Genomic DNA, 22,770 nt, shown 5'->3' on the forward strand with positions numbered 1-22,770 from the left:
CCACAAAAATAACTTGTTGGGATTTGCATTGGAACTGCACTGTATAGATCAAGTTGATAAGAACTGACATTTCTTATATATTTTTAGGGTTTTGGTTTTAATATTAAGGTTTTTAATCTCCCAGAATTAATTTTTATACATAATGAGGAGAGATCAAAAATTTTCCCCATATGAATGGCAATTGTTCCAGTACCATTTATTAACTAGCCCATCCTTTTTTCACTAATTAAAAAAAAAAATTAATGTTTTTATTTACTTTTGAGAAGAGAGAGACAGAGCATGAGCAGGGGAGGGGTAGAGAGAGAGACACAGAATCCGAAGCAGGATCCAGGCTTTGAGTGATTATCACAGAGCCTGATGTGGGGCTCAAACTCACAAGCTGTGAGATCATGACCTGAGCTGAAGTCAGACACTCAATCGACTGAGCCACCCAGGCACCCCTTTTTTCACTAATTTTTAAAGCCACCTTTGTCACATTCAAAGTTATCATATATGTTTATGTCTTTTTCTGGAATCAGTATTAGGTTCTACTGGTCTATTTGCCCATTCCTAAACTGTTATATAATAAATCCTACTAGGAGGAGTTCTCTCAACTTATTTTGCAGCCCTCCCTTCCCCACAAAAAAATTATAGCTGCTTTTCTTGGACAAAGTTTGGCATACATTTTAACGTCATTTAAACAAGTTCTGTGAAAAACCCTGTTGAGATTTTAATTATAATTGCATTATAGTTATTGATTAGTTCAGTCAAAACAAAGATCTTTATAAGTATCTTTTCTTTTTTATGAAAAGATTTCTCCATTGATATAATTTCATCCATAAAAGACTTGCACATCTTTTGTTAATTTTATTCTTAGGTACATAATATTTTTTTTTTCTTGTGAAAGGATTCTTCTTTAAAATTACAAACTTATGGGGCCCCTGGGTGGCTCAGTCAGTTAAGCTTTGGACTTTGGCTCAGGTCATGATCTCAGGGCTTGTGGGTTTGAGCCCTGCATGCATCTCCCTGCTGACAGCTCAGAGCCTGGAGCCTGCTTCAGATTCTGTATCTCCCTCTTTCTCTTTGTCCCTCCTCTGCTCACGTTGACTCTTTCTCTCTCTCTCAAAAATAAGTAAACATTAAAAAAAATTACAAACTTGTGAAGTTCTCAAAATAATTATTTTCTTTGAATTTATTTTTAAGTAATTTCTACACTCAATGTAGTGAAGAAATTACATTTCTTCACAACCTTCAAACTCACAACCCTGAGATCAAGAGTTGCATGCTCCACCAACTGAGCCAGCCAGGTGCCCCTCAAAATGATTTTTTTATAATTTGCTAGTAAATTATTTTACAATTCAAAGTATAGTTTAAAACATTTTAAAATTTCATCTATATAGTATATATTATATGTACTATATATGCTATATCAGTATAAAATAATACAAATTATACAAAAATAAAAGAGATACTATCTAAAATGTGAACGTATTGTTACAGCAAATACTTGGCGTCCAGGAAGACACAAGCAACAAGCACTAGGGGAATCAGAAAACTGTTTATTTCGCACCGGTGCTGGCCCAGTGGAGTCACCTCCAAAGGCGGAGCATCTGGCTCAGGTTTTACTGATCTTTTATACATATGTGTTTTAGTATATTATTTCTCCCCAATTTGGAACGTATAATCTATTGTTTATTGTAGTACATGATTTAAAAAAATATCTGGAAAATGTGGATTCAACTCCCTTGCTGTATTATAATACTGTATTTTCTTTTTTCAGTTTATTTTTATTTTTTAAATTTTAAAAATTTTACTTTTGAGAGAGACAGAGACGTGAGTGAGGAAGGGGCAGAGAGAGAGGGAAGGAGAGAGAATCCCAAGCAGGTTCCATGCAGCCAGCACAGAACCTGATGCAGGGCTCCAACTCATCAACTCATAAAACCATGAGATCTTGTTGAGGCGAAATCAAGAGTCAGATGCCTAACCAACTGAGCCACCCAGGCGCCCCTCTTGTTTTTATTAAATTCAAGTTAGTTAACATATAGCATAGTGTTGGTTTCAGGAGCAGAACCCAGTGATTCATCACTTCTATATAACACCCAGTGCTATTTTCTTTTTCTTCTTTTTATGAATTTACCCTTATTGACAGTGAGCTATTTATTTTGTGATTTACAAAGCTAAATAGGTTCGTTCTGAACAATCATTGTAAACTCATGTTAAGGAGGTAAACATTTGAATGTTAATTAAGCTGAATCCAGTTACTGATTTACCACTAATAAACATATTCACCATGTACTAAATGTTTCAGGGAAGACATAGATTAACAGATCATATCTCAGATCATTTTTCTCAATCATAATGAAGATTTGGAGGTCCCAATAAATTGTGGATTATCCAGTTTCCAATATTATCTTAACAGAGGAAATAGCTGCTATAAAACTTGAAGCTAAAAGTTTTAAGGTAGTTATTGTAAGGTCCATGCAGGAATACCCTGAAACAGGCGTGGAGCCACTGTAAGTGCTGAGTCTCAAAACCATTTTTCTTCCCTTCCATCTTCATCCTAGACTATAACCTGTTTTTCCTGGCTCTGAATAATTCTCAGTATGGTTAAACATCTGGCATCAAAAATAAATCTTTAAGTGTTGTCGTCTTTACACAAATAAGTTTGTCCCAAATACCATGACTTCTGTATACTGTTTGCCCACCCAACTGTGTGGTCGCCAGTACAGAGCGGCTTCGAGATCAAGGCGAGCCACTTAATCTCCCATGCCCAGATTCCGGCCAAATTCAAAGGCTGATCTGGGGGTTACTTCAGGGCACGTTCCTCGCTTCCGAGAAAAACTCAGTCACAACTCAAATTCAGACCCCAAACGCCCCCGATCATGTGATCTAAAGCTTCACAGCCTTTCGAGTCTTCGCAGAGCTCAGGCTCATTCCGGAAGAGGAGCCTGCGTTTTCAGATTAAAAGCAAGCGGGACGAGCTTTAGACGACCTAGGTACCGAGCTAGCTGCAGTCGCCCATTGTGCTTGGGGCTAGAAAGTCGTCTTCAGCCAACTGACGCAGGCGGAGGCCCCGCCCTGCGCGTGACGCTAGCGTCAGGCCAGTCCCGGCATGCTTCGCGGCCGCCGGCGGTGGAGTGCAGACGAGCGGAATTTTTCCCGTGGACATCTCCGGCTCAGTTCAGCTGCTGTTCAGACCTGGGTTGGTGAGAGTGTCGTGTCCAGCCGTTTTCCTACCGCTCGCCCGTCAGTCTGAGCGCCCCTAGCCCTCCCGCGAGGGCGCCCCGGGACGGAAGGATCCACCAGCCTGTCGGCGCCCGCCGTTCTCGTGGTCGCCGTCGCCGTCGTCGTGGTGGTAGTCTCTGCCGTCGCCTGGGCCATGGCCAATTACATCCACGTTCCGCCCGGCTCCCCGGAGGTGCCCAAGTTGGACGTCACGGTTCAGGATCAGGAGGAGCAGCGTTGCCGGGAGGGGGCCCTCAGCCTCCTGCAACACCTGCGGCCGCATTGGGACCCTCAAGAGGTGACCCTGCAGGTAACGCCCACATCTCAGTACGGGGTCTCTCACAGCCCAGACTCGGCCCCGGGGGTTCTCACAATCCCTTTAGTTCTCTGCCGACCCGAGAGAACCAACGGGAACGTCTTTTTCCTCAGTCCTCTGGGAAGTGACCCTGTGTTTCCTCCATCAAACCTAGGAAGGTCACTCCCCCTTCCTTCACAATTGCTTAGCGAGGTTGTCCTTAGGGCAGATTTTCTTTCTGGAAGCAGCTACGTAAGTGACGCACCCATTCACACCGGGAAAATCCCTGTTGATAGTTGCCCCTCCTCCCACTCCCCTGGCCTTTCTAACTGCAAAAGGAACCTTTTCCATTCCCCTTGCTAGGGGGTCCTCTTCAGTCGTCTCTAGTTACCTTCTCTCCTTACTCGGATAATGCTTTAATTAATTCATCTGGTCTTTTCCTTCCCCTTCCCACCCCTCCCCCCACCCCCTTCCCCCACCCTCTTCCCCCACCCTCTTCCCCCCTTCCCCCACCCTCTTCCCCCCTTCCCCCACCCCCTTCCCCCCGCCCGTACCCCCACCCCCTTCCCCCCGCCCCCACCCCTTCCCCCCACCCCCTTCCCCCCACCCCCTTCCCCCTGCCCGTACCCCCACCCCCTTCCCCCCACCCCCTTCCCCCCGCCCGTACCCCCATCCCCTCCCCCTTCCCCCACCCCCTTCCCCTCCCTCCCCCCACTTTGCCTGCCACCCCTCCTGGCGGATAACTGCCCTGGAGGTCTCACCCTGCATTATCGTCTCGAACCTTCGGAATGGCGAGAGTATTCGATTTCAAAGTAATAACCATGGTCAGGCATTACTCGATTGAGTTCTTAGGTAGCTCTACACATATTTTATTTGAATCGGTGTTTCTGAATTTTTTTATTCGTCTTAGTAAAACTAGCAATGTCTGATGTTAGGTCGATCAGTGTGTCATATTGATAGACAAAAATTGGGAGAAAAATCTTTAGAGATCTAGGCGTTTTCTAATAACTTATTTCTAATAAGGTATGATTTAGTATACGTGACATTTTGAATATTAATTTAACTTTTAGAGTTTCGGGATCTGTGACCTCCATTTTCCTTGCATACACACATGAAAGCTGAGGTATTTGGAATTTGTTTCAGATCTGTTTAAGAGGTAGCCAAATCATCTGGTTTGTTTTGTTGACTAATTTATTCATTAGTGTTATTGACTTCACAGTATTTCAGATTCTTTGCTAAAGTAGTCACCTATACAAAGATGAATAAAACATAAACAGTGCTCTAGGGCCCCGGAACAGTTCCTGACACTTGGGCTTTCAGGAGTGTTAGTTTCAGTTCTTGTTGACTAGAAGAGTTTTGAGCAGATTAAAAGGACTCATGTGTTTTAGGAAAAAAATTGTTCGGAATTTTGAAATTTTAAGGGAGCGTTAGCCAACTAAACAGGACATAGTGACATCAAAATGATTTTCATGTGTAATTAAAAAAAATCAGTATGCTATATTTCCTTTAATTAAAAAAGTTAAATTAGTTCAAACTTCCAAAATTGAACCTTCCAATTGAAACTCAGAACTCCTTATTTTATTAACTTATTTGTAGTTTATTACAGAAAACTTTTATATTTATTAAAATGATTTATACTCTGAAAGTCAATTATAAACTAAGCATACTAATTAAAGACAGTGCTGCTTCCTGGGAAACTTTGGTGCTGGCAAACTATGCTATTTTTTAAGTAGAGAGTTTAAAGTTTTAAGCTTGAGACTCGTGTTTCTGTTGGTGTATTTGTCTGTAGAACAGTAAAAATAGCTATCCTGTGGTACCAGTGTTCCAGATTGTGAATTAGGTGATCTATATATTTTATCACTTAATCCTACAAACAACACTATTAGGTACTTTTTTTTTTCTTTTTTTTTTAGGTGGAATTAGTGAGATAAAGCCAGGGTATAGGTAAAAAAGGGACAAAATGGGAACTTTCTGGTTATTGGAAAGTACTTGGGATTGACTCTTGCCTTTTATCTACATAGCAACTTTTGACTTTAAGACCTTTGCACTCATAATCCAAATTTCTAATATACTTGTCAGTGAAGATAAATACTACCAGGGGTGCCTGGGTGGCTCAGTCGGTTAAGTGAACCACTTCGGCTCAGATCATGATCTCTTGGTTTGTGAGTTTGAGCCCCGCATCGGGCTCTGTGCTGACAGCTCGTAGCCTGGAGCCTGCTTCAGATTCTGTGTCTCCCTCTCTCTCTTCTCCTCCCCTGTTCATACTCTGTTTCTGTCTCTCAAAACTGAATAAATGTTAAAAAAAATTAAAAAAAAAAAGTAAAAACTACCACTTACTTTGCTGTAAGGATGATTATTAGAAATATAATCATTCCATGAGCAAACAACTCTTTTGATTAGAAAGTCTGACTTGGTGGTTATTTATTGGTGGTTTCTGAACCTGGGAAAATCTGACTCCCAAATTCCGTCATTCTAAACTCTTCTTTACTTTTTAAAAATTTTTTTTAAGATTTTATTTTAAAGTAATTTCTACACCCATTGTGAGGCGAACTCAGAACCCTGAGATCAAGAGTGTCATGCTCTACCAACTGAGCTAGCTAGATGCCCCTCTAAACTCTTCTTTATGATGCTTTAGGATTTCTTTAGTAAATCTCAATGGGAATATTTCTTTTGAGATTTGCTTTTATTTCCTTTGAAGTATAAAGATAATCATTCACATTTCAGAAGGGAAGTATGTATCATATGGTCAACAGATTAATACTGGTATGTAGCCCATTTTTTTCTAAAATTTTTATGTAATGAAAATATGCTTTAAACATACCTTACAGGCTAAGTCTACTAACACTTTACTTGACGATTACTCATGTCAGCTGAACTGTTCAGAATATATTGGAAAATCCAGAAGCCAGCAAAAAAGACTTAGACGCAGTCAAAATGATATAGGGCCCAGTCTTTGCTCAGAACTTAAGAGACACATGGAATGCTGTATCTCATTTTAGATGGGATTTTAACAAGTTAAGTTTTTGGTTTTCCTATTCATACAAAATTGAAAGAACAAAGTATAAAAGGGGTGGTGAGCTTTTTGGAGTGTACTGTACTGCCCTAGAGTAGATAGAGTACATTTGAAACAATAATACCAGTCAGTGCTTCTTATTTCATAATATTTTACTGAAATTCCTAGTCAGATGGGGAAGATAAATAAAGTCATAATGTAGTGTTTTTAGAATGAACATTCATATTAATATGCGGAGATTACAGAAGAACATTTAAAAAGCATACGGTTTTTTCCCTTTTGTACTACAAGTTTTTCCATGTTATTGGATGCATAGTTTTGAAATCCCCCCTTTTTTTTAAGCATACACAGACTGTCTTGGAAACCAGTGCTGTGTTTGGTTTGTAGCTACATAGCAGTTTCCATATCCCCTTTCTTTTTATCTAGCCATGTTGGAAATGGTTACTAAAATAGTCTATTAAAAATCTATAAGCCTTCTTATTTTAATATCAATATTTGATATTTAATTTTTTAAATGAAGAAGTAAAACATATATATATAGAGAGAGAGAGAGAGAGAGTTCTAGTAAGCTGTGTCTTTACTGTTCTAACTTAATTCTCCCCCACCCCTTTTTTTTAAGGTATAGTTGACACACAATGTTACGTTAGTTTCAGGTATTTCTTTTTTTTTTTTTAAGTTTATTTATTTTGAGAACGTACCCCCAAGAGCTTGCATGTGCAAGCAGGGGAGGGGCAGAGAGAGAATCCCAAGCAGGCTCTACGCTATCAGCACAAGAGTCCCATAGTAGGCTGGAACGGAAGTGTGAGATCATGACCCAAGCCGAAATTAAGAGTTCAGCGAAATTAAGAGTTCAGCGCTCAACCGACTGAGCCACCTGGGCTTTTTATTTTTTTATTTTTTTATTTTTTATTGTATGCATTTATTTTGAGAGAAGGAGAGATAGTTTGTATTGAGAGCAAGTGTGAGCCAGGATGGGGTAGAGAAAGAATCCCAAGCAGGCTCTGTGCTGCCAATGCAGAGCCTGACGACCCATGGCTCAAACCCACGAATCTTGAGATCATGACCTGATCTAAAATTGAGAGTCAGACGTCTAACCAACTAAGCCACCCAGGTACCCTCTTTTCTGTTTTTAGAAAGATGAGTTTTTTCCTTACTTTGAGAAGTTTCTGAAAAGTCTTAGGTAGATTCAAGTAATGTATTAAGTATGCCAGGAGGATATGATATTTATAGGAACTTTAAGTCGTGTAGCTAAATAATAAGGGTTCACAGTTTTTTCAACATAAGTTTTTTTTAATAAAAAAATTTTTTTTTACATTTATCTTATTTTTGAGAGGCAGAGTCAGAGCACAAGTGGGGGAGGGGCAGAGATAGGAGACACAGAATCCGAAGCAGGCTCCAGGCTCTGAGCTGTCAGCACAGATCCCGATATGAGGCTCGAACTCACAAACCGTGAGATCAGGACCTGAGGCGAAGTTGGATGCTCAACCGACTGAGCCACCCAGGCGCCCCTCGACGTAACTTAAAAAAAAAATTTTTTTTAACTTTTTTGACAGAAAGAGTGCATGTGCATGTGGGTTGAGGGAGAGGGGCAGAGAAAGAGGGAGAGAGAGAATTCCAAGCGAGCTCCCCACTGTCAGTGCAGAACATGATCCCCTGAATCCACCAAAGGTGAGGTCATGACCTGAGCCAAAATCAAGAGTCCAAGCTTAACCAACTGGGCCACCCATGTGCCCCTCAGCATAACTTTTAATATAAATGGTTGGGTCCAATTTTCCATTTTCTATTCCTCCTCTTTCTGTTTTCAGTGTTTTATAATAAAGTATTTGATGGGTGGTAGGCCCTGAGACTCTGTTGACTGTGGCTAAGAGAGATGTATGATGTTTGATAGGCTCCTATCAAAGATGTGTAATTTTAAAAAAATTTTGTTTTAATGTTTATTTTTGAGAGAGATACAGAGTGTGAACAGGGGAGGGCCAGAGAGAGGGAGACACAGAATGTGAAGCAGGTTCCAGGCTCTGAGGTTTCAGTACAGAGCCCGACGCAGAGCTCCATCCCATGACCCGTGAGATTATGACCTGAGCCAAAGTTGGATGCCTAACTGACTGAGCCGCCCAGGAGCCCTTAATTTTTTTTGTTTTTTTTAAAGTAATCTCCACCCAACGTAGGGCTTGAACTCATGACTCTGAGAGCAAGAGACCCTGAGCCAGCTAGGCTTCCCAAAGATGAATGTTTGATAGGCTCCCATGTCTTTTATTAAGATGGGATTAAAAAGTCAGAAGCCTAATACGCTAGTTCATTTTCAGGTATTAACAGCTGTCTGATTTGGACTAAACAAGTAACTTGACCTGTTTTCGGGGGCTTCAGCATAATGTGGTAGAAAGAGGATGGTTTTTGAATCCTGATACCAGCTATTTGTAACCTTTGGCAAGTTTTTAAATCTCAGAAACAGGATTTTTATCTACCTTGGAAAGCAGCAGACGGGTAGAAAATAGTAGAATTTACCACTTAATACTACTTTATTGATTTTGAATAATCAGGGCAGGCTAAACATTCGCTATATTAAGACCATGCATGTGTCCCCAGACTTATCTCTTTCCCTAGGTCTGGTTTTATCAATGCTGGTGATAAACCAACTCTGACTTACATGATGCATCCGTGGAAAATGTCTATGACTCTAGGTATCTGAACATCCTTGAGAAATGACAGCAAAGCTAGTGTAACAACTTTTGAAGATAACCATTGCCAATGTGATGATTACCAGTTGCCATTAAACAAATTGTAAAACTGTTATGTCTTATTTTCTAGAAAAAAAAATACTACTTTATTACTAATAGTAATTTTACTACTAGCACCAGTTTTTACTACTTTACTACTAATAGAATATCCTAAGAAATGAAATGCATAAAGTTCTGCATGGTATATTTTAGTACTACGTGCTTCCAACTTTTCCCCTCCCATCTCCCCCAGCACCCTCCCCCATTTGTAAGTGGAATAATTCATCTGAATTGTAAGCTCCTAAAATTCAGTAATTCTTTTTTTTTTTTTTTTAATTTTTTAAAAATGTTTTTATTTATTTTTGAGACAGAGAGAGAGCATGAACGGGGGAGGGTCAGAGAGAGAGGGAGACACAGAATCTGAAACAGGCTGCATCCAGGCTCTGAGCGGTCAGCACAGAGCCTGATGCGGGGCATGAACCCATGGACCATGAGATCATAAACTGAGCTGAAGTCGGACACCTAACCGACTGAGCCACCCAGGTGCCCCTGAAATTCAGTAATTCTGACATATATTTTTTGTAACAGGCACGATGCTATTTTATAACTTTTTTTTTTCAATATTTTTCAAGTTTGTTTATTGTGAGAGAGAGCGGGGGAGGGGGAGAGAGAGACTCCCAAGCAGGCTCCACACTGTCAGCACAATGTGGGGTTCGAACTCATGTATTGTGTGATCATGACTGGAGCTGAAATCAAGGGTCAGACGTTTAACTGATTCAGCACCCCCCCCCCCCCCCCCCCCCCCCCCGCCCAGCCCTAGCATGATATTAACTTTAAGCAGCATCCTTTTGTACAACTAACTGTAACAAAAGGTAGGCATGGGAAAATGTAGAAGGGAACACTTTCTAGAGGAGGGAATACCTGAACTGAGCTTTGAAGGAAATATATGGTCAGATGGAATGGGGAAGCATTTCTGGGCAATGAAAAAAACTACTTTCACAAAGCTAGACTATAAGGGGGAAAGAACAAAGCTAGACTGAATATTTTGGGCCAAATGGAGTGTGAACAAGAAAAGTAGGACTGATTTTTGAGAAAGGGAGTTGTTAGATATGAAGGTTTTGTGCTTCATTAAGGAGGTGATATTTTATTATCTAGGACATAATGGAAGCCATTGAATGTTTTTAAGGAGGTGAGTTATAGCATGTATTTTTTAAAAGCAGTAGCAGGCTATATTGAAGGCAACTGTAGTTGAATGAGATGTTTTGAATTGGGGAATAAGTGATCCACTTAGGACATTGGTTTTGAAACTAGTGGTTACCCCACATGAATAGAATGCTACGTCAGCAGAGTGGGTTGAAACTACTACAGTTTAAAAAGATGAGTTAAAATAGGATGCAATAGGATAGATCAGAGAGTCTTGCAAATAATAAGGTGAAGCTTTTTTCATATGAAAGTATGGTACTGAATTAGATGATAAATATATTTTTGTCTGAGTATCACATTAAAAAATGTTGGAGAAAAACTTAACCTAGGAGGACTGTTAGTTCAGACAAGAGTTGCTGCTACTCAAATAAGGACAGTGGCCTTGGAGATGAAAATAAAGGGCAGATTGGGCATTTCGGAAAATAAATACGAAGGAGTTAATTGCTTGTTTGCAGGTGAGGGAACAGAGAAGCTTAAGGATTTTTTTTTTTGGGGTGACAAAGATAGGGAGGTAATAGAAGACCTATACTTAAGGAATCAGAGGCTAGATATCTCACTTGAGAAATATTTTGTCTTCTGAGGAGTTATTTTGCTCTTTGATATAATAGATGGGCTGGAAATAAATTTTTATCATCCTTTTAAAAATCGTGAGATATAATAAACACACAGAAAAATCTATGAAATGTAAATTTTTTTGTAGAACAAATACTGTGTAACCCAAACCATGGTAAAGAAAATATCAGCAACCCAGAATATCTCCATTTTACTTCCTGGTCCTAATCTCTCCCTCCCTCTAGTGGTAGTCACAATAACAGGTTTTTTGTTTGTTTGTTTGTTTGTTTTTTTAATGTTTATTTATTTTTGAGAGAGAGAGACAGAGCATGAGTGGAGAACAGGTAGAGAGAGAGGGAGACACAGAATCTGAAGCAGGCTCAGGCTCTGAGCTGTCAGCACAGCGCTAGAGGCAGGGCTTGAACTCATAAACCACAAGATCGTGACCTAAGCTGAAGTCAGATGCTTAACCAACTGAGCCACTCAGGCGCTCCACAATAGCAGTTTCGTTTCGTTTCGTTTCGTTTCGTTTCGTTTCGTTTCGTTTCGTTTCGTTTCGTTTCGTTTCGTTTCGTTTCGTTTCTGTTTTTCTTTAGTAAATTTTTGCAAATCAACTCTGGAAAACAGTGTGGAGGTTCCTCAAAAAATTAAAAATAGATCTACCCTATGACCCAGCAATAGCACTGCTAGGAATTTACCCAAGGGATACAGGAGTGCTGATGCATAGGGGCACTTGTACCCCAATGTTTATAGCAGCACTCTCAACAATAGCCAAATTATGGAAAGAGCCTAAATGTCCATCAACTGATGAATGGATAAAGAAATTGTGGTTTATATACACAATGGAGTACTACGTGGCAATGAGAAAGAATGAAACATGGCCCTTTGTAGCAATATGGATGGAACTGGAGAGTGTGATGCTAAGTGAAATAAGCCATACAGAGAAAGACAGATACCATATGTTTTCATTCTTATGTGGATCCTGAGAAACTTAACAGAAACCCATGGGGGAGGGGAAGGAAAAAAAAAGGGGGGGGTTAGAGTGGGAGAGAACCAAAGCATAAGAGACTCTTAAAAACTGAGAACAAACTGAGGGTTGATGGAGGGTGGGAGGGAGGGGAGGGTGGGTGATGGGTATTGAAGAGGGCACCTTTTGGGATGAGCACTTGGTGTTGTATGGAAACCAATTTGACAATAAATTTCATATATTGAAAAAAAATTTTTTTTGCAAGTCAGTAAGTACTATGAGAAAATAATATACTGAGTATGAATTTCCTTTTATAAGGGACATGAATGTGAAATAATTTAGTTTTACTACAAAGATATATCACAGTATTGAAAGTTTGAGTAGGGAGAAAAACCCATTTCTGATCCATATTTTATGAAAAAAAAATCAGTTGTTTTTTCATTATCTTCTTTTGCATAGTTAGGATCATACCAAGTATATAATTATGTAGTCCTTTTTTTTATGCGGCCTTTCACTTTCCTGTGTTTGTATGATATTGACTATAATTTTTGATAGTAGTAAATATAATATTTGGTCATGTTGAACATCATGTTCCTGAATTATTAAAATGAAGTTTAAAAATTTCTGAAGAGCTGTGCCTGGGTGGCTCAGTCAGTTAAGTGACTGACTTCAGCTCAGGTCATGATCTCACGGTTCCTGAGTTCGAGCCCCAGTCGGGATTGCTGCTTGTCAGTGCAGAACCTGCTTCAGATTCTCTCTCTCCCTCTCTCTCTGCCCCTCCCCTGTGCTTTCTCTGTCTCTGTCTCTGTCTCTGTCTCTGTCTCTGTCTCTCTGTCTCTCTCTCTCTCTCAATAAAAACCAAAAAAACCAACAAAAATTGTGAGGAATATAAACTAGAAAATTAGAAAGGTTCATATACTGTCTAAACGTGTTGGTTTTGTTTAAAAAAATACAAATAATATACGCTCAATAAAATATTTAAAAAATATACAAGACTATGTAAAATGAAAAGTAAAAAGTGTAACTCCCTCAATTTCCAACTTCCATTCATTCTCCCCACAGTAATTTTGTGAGCAGTTTTTTTGAACTTCTAAAAAATCAGATTATGGGTTTATCTGGGCACATATTACCGATATTAATAAATATTAGTAAGTATAACTATATCCCTTTTGTAATGCAACAGAGTTATTCTGTATCTTGGATTTTAAAATAATATATCTTAGGCATCCTCCTGTGTCAGTATATGTAATCTACCTCATATTTTTTAACCTTTTTTTAAAAAATTTTTAAAAATAATCTCTACACCCAACATGGGACTTGAGCTCATGACCCTGAGATCAAGAGTTGCATGGTCCATCCACTGAGCCAGCCAGGCACCCCCCTGCCTCATATTTTTTAAACAACATTGAATCGTTTCTATTTTTTGCACGTTAAAGTAGTTTTGCATGAACTGCTCCTATACATATGTTTTGGATAACTTTTCTAAGTATATCCATAGAATAAGTTCTTACTAGTGGAATTAAAAAGTTAAAAACTGTGTGCCAGTTACGGGTATAGTATGTGGGCTTTATTTCAAAGAATTGGCTCATGTACTTGTAGAGGCTGGTAAGTCTGAAATATAGGGCAGGATAGTAGGCTAGAAACTTAGGTAGGAGTTGATGCTGTCATCTTAAGGTAGAATTTCTTCAGGAAAACTTAAAACTTGTTTTATTTTTATATATCTTAAACTGATTGGATGAAGCCCACCCTCATAACTGATTGTACAGGTTAAGTGTAGCTACCGTACCTTCACAGCTGCATCTAGATTAGTGTTTGAATAAGTGGGTATTACAGCCAATCCTAGTTGACTCATTAAACTGTCATGCTGTTTCTCACTTTCGTATTACCAAATTGTCACAAAAGTTGCATTAATTTATACTTCTCAATACAGTGTTGGAGAACACGATTTTCCTTATACCTTGTCCAATCCCTGATACTGAATTTAAAATTTTTTGCCAGTGGGATACATGAAAATGGTATTCTTATTTTACTTCTAATTTTATTATTTTGGAAGACGATGGACTCCAAGGGTTTCTTCCACAAAACAATTAACTGATACGTATTAATTTCCACCTTTCTAGGCTTTTTAGTTGGTTTAGCAACCATTAGCTTAATAATTGAAACTTGCCTTTACTATTTTATTGGCATGAGAGTTTATTCATTTAAATTCAGTAGTTAACTCGTCATTCTAGACCATAAATACGTGTCAAAACAGGTTCCCTGTTTGGCATATTAAATCATTAGGACTAAAGGAGTTTCATAGTTGATATGTAGAATTTAATATTTTTACCATCTCAGGGTTTGTAGTTGCAGGACAGTGTCAAATATTGAAAGAAGTATTGAATTATGATTTGAGGGTCTAAAGAAGACCTTCAAGTTTATTAATACCACTGTAGCTTTTAAGTGTCAATAAAGCCATAATCTTGGGGCAGCTGAGTGGCTAAGTCGGTTAAGTGTTCAACTCTTGATTTCGACTCAGGTCATGATCTCACTAGGTGTGGAGCTTGCTTATGATTGTCTCTCCTTTCCCCTTTGCTTCTTCCCTGCTTGCACACTTGTGCTCTCACTCTTTCTGTCTTTCAAAAAAAAAAAACCCAAAAAACAAAAAAAAAAAGCCTCACAACTTCCATTGTGTTGGGGCAAATAGATTTGCCATCTGTCTTATCTTTCCACTTCCTAGTGAACCATTCTAATTTTCTTGGTATTATTCCTAAGACCCATAAAGGGAAGCTTTAGACAGCAAGTCTGATACAGCATCCTGAATGGTTTCTTGCGTTGGTAACAGTAAAGTTACGTGGGGGACCCATATAGAAGGAGCCATCTTTTTTTTTTTTTATTAAATTTACTTATTTTAATAATAAATAAACAGGGGAGGGGCAGGGAGAGAAGGGGAGAGAATCCCAAGCAGGCTCCACACCAACATCGCGAGCGCAACACGGGGCTTGAACCCATGAACCATGAGATCATGACCTGAGCCAAAACAAAGAGTTGGACGCTTAACCAGTTGACCTACCCAGGTGCCCCATAAAAGAAGCCATCTTTATCATACAGTATTCATAGTGACCTGGGGGTGAGACATACTGAATATCTTGGTCACTGGAAAGCAAATCTAGTATGGTCTGTATATATAGCATATCAGCCCTTCATCTGGATTATTCCACTTTGCATGCAAAGGAGGGACAGGACACTTCCCCTTCTCAGGATAAACAAACTTTCTAGCCACTTTCATTCATTGTACCAGGCTAGCACTCTTGTTTGGGTTAGTCACTGCCATTCAGGACTGTCACTGAGCTATGGATCCTGCATTAGCTCAAACATGGCATGGTCTTCATAGACTGCTCCTAACTTAACCATTCTTATGAGCCATGTTAATAAAGGTTCTTCAGGGAACCAGCTATATTGACCCCACTAAATAAGACAACTTTTACGCTATCTCCCCTGGTTTCAGTAGTTTCCTGACTTTGTCTCTTCGTTACCTGAATCATTTTGGTAAACAGCTGTAAATCTGCTCAGTATGATTTTTCTGTTTTGTGATGGTTTTGAAGTGAGCAGTTTGATGTTGGATTGGATCAGTTGGAATCTGGCTCTATTTAACATCACAGCCCACCCTAAAACTGTCTTTAGCTTTCTGTTCTAGGTAGTATGCTAACAATAGCCAGGGAATTGTGCCTTTAGCCAGTTTCTTATTATTTTGCATTTTATTGTAGATTCAGTGATGAAACTCCTCTCAGGTTGGATCTATCTGCTAGGTTTCATTTACTTTTACCTCCTGTAACAGATGGCAGCACGCCTGCTGTTTGATACTGTGGGTGATTTGGCAAACACCTGGCATCAAGGATTTACCCTCTAACGCCTTTTATTTTCTCCCCCCAAAATGCTTTAGCAATATTACACTGAGTCTAGGATCATGCTAGCAAATTTGATATCCTTGGAACAGATTAATAGTCATAATACCAGCTTTTAACCTGTTCTTCCATTGTGTGATTTTGGATAAGTAAGGGAATTTATCTCGGCCATAATTTTCTCATTCTACAAACTGAGCATTTCTGAGGTATTTTACAATCAGTCTATACATAAACAAACATTTATTGAATATGTCTTTGTTGTAGGCCATTGTTTCTCAATCCTTTTCATAATTATTCTCGAAACAAAAATTAAAATGAAATTAATTAAAAAGCTTTGTTGATTTCTATCTAACAGAAATTATATACCAAAGAATAGGATTTTGTCAGGTAGTATTGAGCTTTGGTGAGCCACAAACCATTGTAATAGCTTTTTCTTGCTTCTTTGGTGATACCTGTTTTGAGAATGCATGTAATAGACTAAGAAATTTTATTTCATTTCATATATATGTATCCTTTGACTTCTGATGTGGTTATGTCCTGATAAACCCATTGTAAGTCAAAAATCCCCCAAATCGGGGGGCGCCTGGGTGGCGCAGTCGGTTAAGCGTCCGACTTCAGCCAGGTCACGATCTCTCGGTCCGTGAGTTCGAGCCCCGCGTCGGGCTCTGGGCTGATGGCTCAGAGCTTGGAGCCTGTTTCCGATTCTGTGTCTCCCTCTCTCTCTGCCCCTCCCCCGTTCATGCTCTGTCTCTCTCTGTCCCAAAAATAAATAAACGTTGAAAAAAAAAAAAATTAAAAAAAAAAAAATCCCCCAAATCGGAAATGCATTTAACACATGTAACCTACTGCACATCATAGCTTAGCTTAGCCTATCTTAAATGTGCCCGGAACACTGACATTTGCCTACAGTTGGGTAAAATCATCTAACAGAAAGACTATTTTATAATAAAGTATTGAATATGGTATGTAATTTATTGAATACTGTACTGAAAGTGAAAAACAGAATGGTTATTTGGGTACAGAATGGTTGGAAGTGCATTGGTTGTTTATTGTCATGATCATGTGGTTGACTGAGAGCTGCAGCTGCTGTTAACTATCATCATGAGAGGATCAAACTGCATATCGCCAGCCCAAAATTCATATTCAAAGTATGGTTTCTTCCAAATGTGTATTGCTCTTACACCTTTGTAAAATTGGAAAATCGTTGAAGGTAATGAGAAGATTAACGTGAAAATACATTCCTCCCGCTGTGAATATTGTGTTAACTCTTTTTAATAAAAGTCTATTTATTGTTGATAAGTGATACACATAATAAAAAGCACACAATTCATCGAGTGTAGAACCTGATGAATGTTCCTACAAAATGACCATACCTGTGTAATAAGTATCCAGGTCAGGAAACGGATTTGGGGAAACAGTACCCCTGAATCTTCTTATGTTCCCCTGTAGTCATTATTCATCATCTCTCTCCCCAGCCAAAGATTACTCCTATCCTGATTTCTTACATCATAATTTTGTTTATGAATTTTTTAAATGGAATCATGTGGACTATTTTTGTTTTTTTTGTTTCTGGGGCTGGATTTTGTTCAAATTTTGAGAGATTTATTCATGTATATATAGTTCTTACAGTAACTTATTCCATTGTGAGAATGCACTTCAGTTTCTTTATTTCCTACTGTTGATGGACATTTGGGATGTTTTCAGTATTTGACTATTAAAAATTATGCTGTTACAAACATAATTATATATATTTTTGGTGAACATAAATGACCCTTTCTGTTAGGTGAATAGTTAGACTCAAACTAGGTCATCTGGCTTAAGTATTTTCAGCCTCAATACATATTTTCAGTTTTCCAAAGTGGTTGTGCCCAGTTATACCCATAATGGCAGTATATGATAGTTTCAGTGTGTTTCATTTTTACCAACAGCTGGTATTATTTGTCTTTATTTTTATCATTCTTGTGGGCATTAGGGATACCTTATGGGTGTAATTTGCATTCTGCTGGTGGCTAAGGGCATCTTTTTTGTGTGTGTGTTGGATATTTGGATGTCTTCTATTTTGAGGTATTTGTTCAAATCTTTTGCTGATTTTTCAGTTTTTCCTTTGTGAAGATGTTGTTTATATGTTGTAGAGTTGAGTCCTTTTTTTTTTTTTTTAACGTTTATTTATTTTTGAGACAGAGAGACAGAGCATGAACGAGGGAGGGTCAGAGAGAGAGGGAGACACAGGATCTGAAGCAGGCTCCAGGCTCTGAGCTGTCAGCACAGAGCCCGACGCGGGGCTCGAACTCACAGACTGTGAGATCATGACCTGAGCCAAAGTCGGCTGCTTAACCGACTGAGCCACCCAGGCACCCCGAGTTGAGTCCTTTTCAAATAAATAAATATTACAATTATTGTCTGCCAAAATGTAGCTTGCACTTTCACTCTTAGTAGTATATTTGATAATCTTAAAACCAGTATTTGAATTTTTTTTCCTTATAGGTTGCTTGTTTTATGTCTTGAGATCTCTTCCTGTGTCAACCTCATGAAGATGTTCATTCTTCTGTGTTTTGTACAAGCTTTACTGTTTTGATATTTTTATATCTTGATCTAGAATTGTGTATGATGTTAGGTAGAAGGGATCATGATTAATTTTTTTCCATGTGGCTATCAGTTGACTCATTATTGTTTATTGAAAAGGCCATCTTTTCCCCGTTATAGTGTCATCATTGTCATAAATCAGGTTGCATTGTATGTGGGCCAGGTTATGTTGTTCTGTCCCTTTGGTCTGTTTTATCTGTTGCGCTGGTACTGTACTATCTTGATTACTCTCAGGCTTTGCTATGGTTGTTGGAAGCTGATACAATTACTGTAGTCCATGATACAGGGTTTTAACTTTGTTCTTGAAAATTTTCTTGACTATTCTTGACTTTTTAAATTGCCATATAAATTGTAGACTCAACTTTTCAATTTTCACAAAAGAAACTGGATGAGAGTTTGATACTTTGTGGACTCTATAGATTTTTGAGAAGTAAAATCATTAACAATATTGAGTCTCAAAATCCATAAACAAGGCATATCCCATTTATTTAGTCCTTTAATTTTTCTCCACATTTTTGCTTTTTGTTTTTAAACTTTAAAAAAAATGTTTACTTTTTTGAGAGAGGGCACGAGTGGGGCAAGGGCAGTGAGATAAGGAGAGAATCCTGAGCAGGCTCTGCACTGATGGTGCAGAGCCTAATGTGGTGCTTGAACCCACAGACTGTGAAATCATGACCTGAGCCAAAGTCAAGAGTCAGATGTTCAACCAACTGAGCCACTCAGGCACCCCTAACTTTCTTTTTTTAAAGTTAACTCTGCCCCTAATGTGGGGCTTGTACTGATGACCCTAAGATGAAAAGTTGCATGTTCTATGGACTAAGCCAGCCAAGCATCCTAGGAAGTTTCATTTTATTCTTAGTTGCACATGTGTTTATCATACACGAGTGTTGATTTTATGGTATACTTTTTTTTTTGCTTCTCATGATGATTGCATGATTTTCCTCCATTTTTCTGTTGAGCTGAATTACATTGATTTTTTAAAAAAAATTTTAATGTTGAAAACCTTTGCTTTTTAGAGTAAGCCCCATTTGGTTGTGACGTGTTCTCCTTTTTAAATATTAGTTATTGATATGTTTTTTAAAGTATTTAAGTAATCTCTACACCCCATGTGGGGCTCAGACTCATGACCCCCAAGATCAAGGGTTGTATACTGTACCAACTGAGCCAGTCCAGTGACCCTAGTTACTAATATTTTGATTGGAATTTTTGCAACTATGTTCATGAGAGTGGTCTTTATAATATTCTTGTAATGTCCTTGGCATGTTTTGATATCTTATTGATAGTTTGTTTTCTTTTTTTTTTCCTTGATAGTTTTGCTTGGAAGTGATCAACCTTATCTTTAAAAATAACAATTTTTGATGGTTGAATTTTTGTGTTTTATTGATAATTTTGCCCTTTTATTCTCTTTCTAATATATATATATATATATTTGAAGAATTACTTATCTAGCTTCTTGAGCTGGAAGCTTAGATCATTAATTTTCTGCCTTTTTAATTTTTAATATTTTTATTTACATGACCCTGCAAGCATCCACAAGTTTTGAAATGTTTTTGTTATCATTCAGTTCAGAATGTTTTTCGCTGAGCTAGTACTATCCTAAATATTTGACAAACAGTGCAAGATATAGTTCCTGAGAAAAGGAGCTCCATGAGATTTGTATTAGTTTTGTCCTTCCTCCATTGAGGTGAAAATTTACATTTCTAGTATATATCTAGTATATGTATCTAGTATATACCTAGTATATTTTACTGTATGTTTCAGAAGGTTCAGCACCTTCTGAGTTTCCTGTAGGTTTATATATGAGGTGGGAACCATCCAAGGGCAAAAACCATTATCCATACATCTTTATTAAAAAGAATTTTTTTTATTACTTTATTTTTGAGAAACAATGAGACAGCACGCGGCGGGGGGGGGGGGGGGGGAGGGGGCAGAGAGAGAAAGAGATGCAGAATCTGAAGGAGGCTCCAGGCTCTGACCAAGCATTCAGCACAGAGCCCCACGTGGGGTTGGAACCCATGAACCTTGAGATCGTGACCTGAGCTGAAGTCAGACACTTAACGGACTGAGCTACCTAGGTGCTCCTATCCATACATCTTTAAAGCCAGTGTTCTCCATTAAGAACACACTTTTAGCTAAACAAGTTGGGTTTGAGAGAGAACTTATACCACTAGGTAGGAATAGTAGGGATCTCATTTAAGTGGATGTTACAAAGGACTTAATAGGATTTGGGTTTGCTGATTTGGGAAAGTGTTCAAGTAAGCTAGGCTTTCCTCTGGATTTGGTGTTGTCAGGAAGTGGGGGCAAGTCTGTGACTGGGGATATATTAATCTTATCTAAAGGACTGGAGGAATGAAACAGGGCCAAAGCTGTGACTGAAAACAAAGAGCAGCCATTCATACTAGCCAAAATAGGGGGATATTTAGTCATTTTTGTGGTTTGAAAAAATTTTATGATTTTGTCTACATTCAGACATGATTACAGACAGAATGGCTTTGTTTTTGTCTTGAACCATTGTGGTCAGAGTGGCCTCACCTGATGTTGGTGTTCTGTGAAATTATTTATGTTCAATAGAACCTCAAGGCTTTACTGTGTGTGCCAGGTCAGTTCCTAGTTGTCGGGCTTCTTTTCTGTTAGTAATTTAATTTTTCAAATGTAAACTAGGCTCATTGCAGGAAAATGGAAGTGAGAAAACATACATAAACCAAAAGGAAAAAGTTTAGAGAAACAAAACAAAAAACAAGATTTAACCTGTCTGCCTAATATTTTCTTGAATATCTTTGCAGACATTTCTATCCTTATTTATACATACAATATTTTTATAGATGTGAAGTGATATTATTCATGTATTTATTTTTTTACAAGAATTTATGGTTTATTATTTTGTTGGAAGTATGTAGTTATTGCACAATAGAGGATGCTGGGGTTAGTTTCTCAGTCTTTGTTACAGTAAGTTGAAATATTTTATCGTACATCTGAAGTTACAGAATAATGTATATGAATTGATATGACCTTGTAGTAGACAGTATGCTTTTCAACACAGATTTTAATAAAATGATTTGCATTTAGTGTAAGTGCATATGCTTCTTGTCAATTCTACATACAATTTTGTGAAATCTAGGTGGAAAGCAATACTTGTATGTCTGCATACCTGAAAAAGTATTTAAAATAAGCCTCTTTACTTAACTCATGTAATTTACCTGCATTATGTGAATAAGGATAATAGTCAAGTCTTGTATATATTAAAAAATATATATATAAACTAGTTGGGGTGACTGGGTGGTTCAGTCAGTTGAGCATCCAACTTCAGCCCAGGTCATGATCTTGTGGTCTGTGAGTTCAAGCCCCAAGTTGGGTTCTGTGCTGATAGCCTGGAGCCTGCTTTGGATTCTGTGTCTCCTTTTTTCTCTGCCCCTACCCTGCTCATGCCTGCTCTCTCTCTCAAATATAAGTAAACATAAAAAAAAACTAAAACAAAAAACCCCCAAACCTAGTTAGCTGTGTATTATATTAACTTTAGTAAACAGTTCCAGATTTTCACCTGAAGATATAAGCCTTTTCAGATGTCATTTATCATTACAATAATCTTACTGAAATAGAAACATTTACATTTTTTTCTCAGGCATTAACTAAATATGTGTACATTTAAAACTTATCCCTTGGCTCTTTTTCCTGTTATTTTTTTTTTTTTTTGACAGTTTTCTTGGAAAAAAATGTCCTTAACTCTTGCTTACACTTTGACTTTTATCTCTTGTCCCTTTATTCCACCTGAGAGCCTCCAAAAGCTTTGAGCAAATAGAAAAATTAGTTTTAGTATCAAATAGGAGGAAAATAAAAATTGCAGTTTTTGAATAGATTTGAACTAACACTGCTAATCATCTGTTTGCCTTTTAAGTGTACCATTTGTGCTCAGATACAAAAAAGAACTTGACATACTTGACATAAGCTCTTGAAAAGTCCCAAAAGTCCTTTTAGAAAATATTGTGGAAGTTTCTACTTAACCTCTCATTTCCTCTCATTAAGGTTGTACTTCTCTTTTTAGCCACAGTATTTAAGTTTAAAACCTAATTAAGTTTATAACCTAAATGCTTACAACAACTTCTAATGCATGTTGTGTTAAGTAACCTTTTAAAATGGGCATTTAAAATTCATTTTTTATAAGTTGGAGATTTACCATAATTCGTAATGTATGGTAGATTTATATTTGTATATTTAAACTTGTGAACATTATTATTATTTAAACATTTTTGTATCTTAGGGAGAGAGCTCGAGTGAGCAGGGGAGAGGAGCAGAGAGAGAGAGCAGATCTTAAGTAGGCTCTGTACTGAGCGTGGACATGAGGTTTGATCTCACGACTG

General features: G+C 38.1%; 1 protein-coding gene and 1 non-coding gene across 3 annotated transcripts in view; both read left to right on the forward strand.

Annotated features, from left to right (window-relative positions):
* Positions 1-3,091: 3,091 nt before the first annotated feature.
* The window catches only part of ETNK1 (ethanolamine kinase 1), a 66,816-nt gene continuing 47,137 nt past the window's right edge, over positions 3,092-22,770 (forward strand). The window contains exon 1 of one of the 2 annotated variants that reach the window (XM_047865931.1): positions 3,092-3,514. In XM_047865931.1, coding sequence (XP_047721887.1) covers positions 3,359-3,514 — 156 coding nt within the window. In that variant the 5' untranslated portion in view covers positions 3,092-3,358. Of the gene's footprint in view, positions 3,515-6,226; positions 6,263-22,770 lie in introns of those variants that run through there. The other variant, XM_047865932.1, reaches the window with a different exon arrangement.
* On the forward strand, positions 9,012-9,142 carry LOC125171431 (small nucleolar RNA SNORA72). Its single transcript, XR_007154336.1, has one exon. It is a non-coding gene; the product is annotated as a small nucleolar RNA SNORA72 (small nucleolar RNA).

This window comes from Prionailurus viverrinus, chromosome B4, assembly GCF_022837055.1.
Source record: "Prionailurus viverrinus isolate Anna chromosome B4, UM_Priviv_1.0, whole genome shotgun sequence".
NCBI lineage: Eukaryota > Metazoa > Chordata > Mammalia > Carnivora > Felidae > Prionailurus > Prionailurus viverrinus.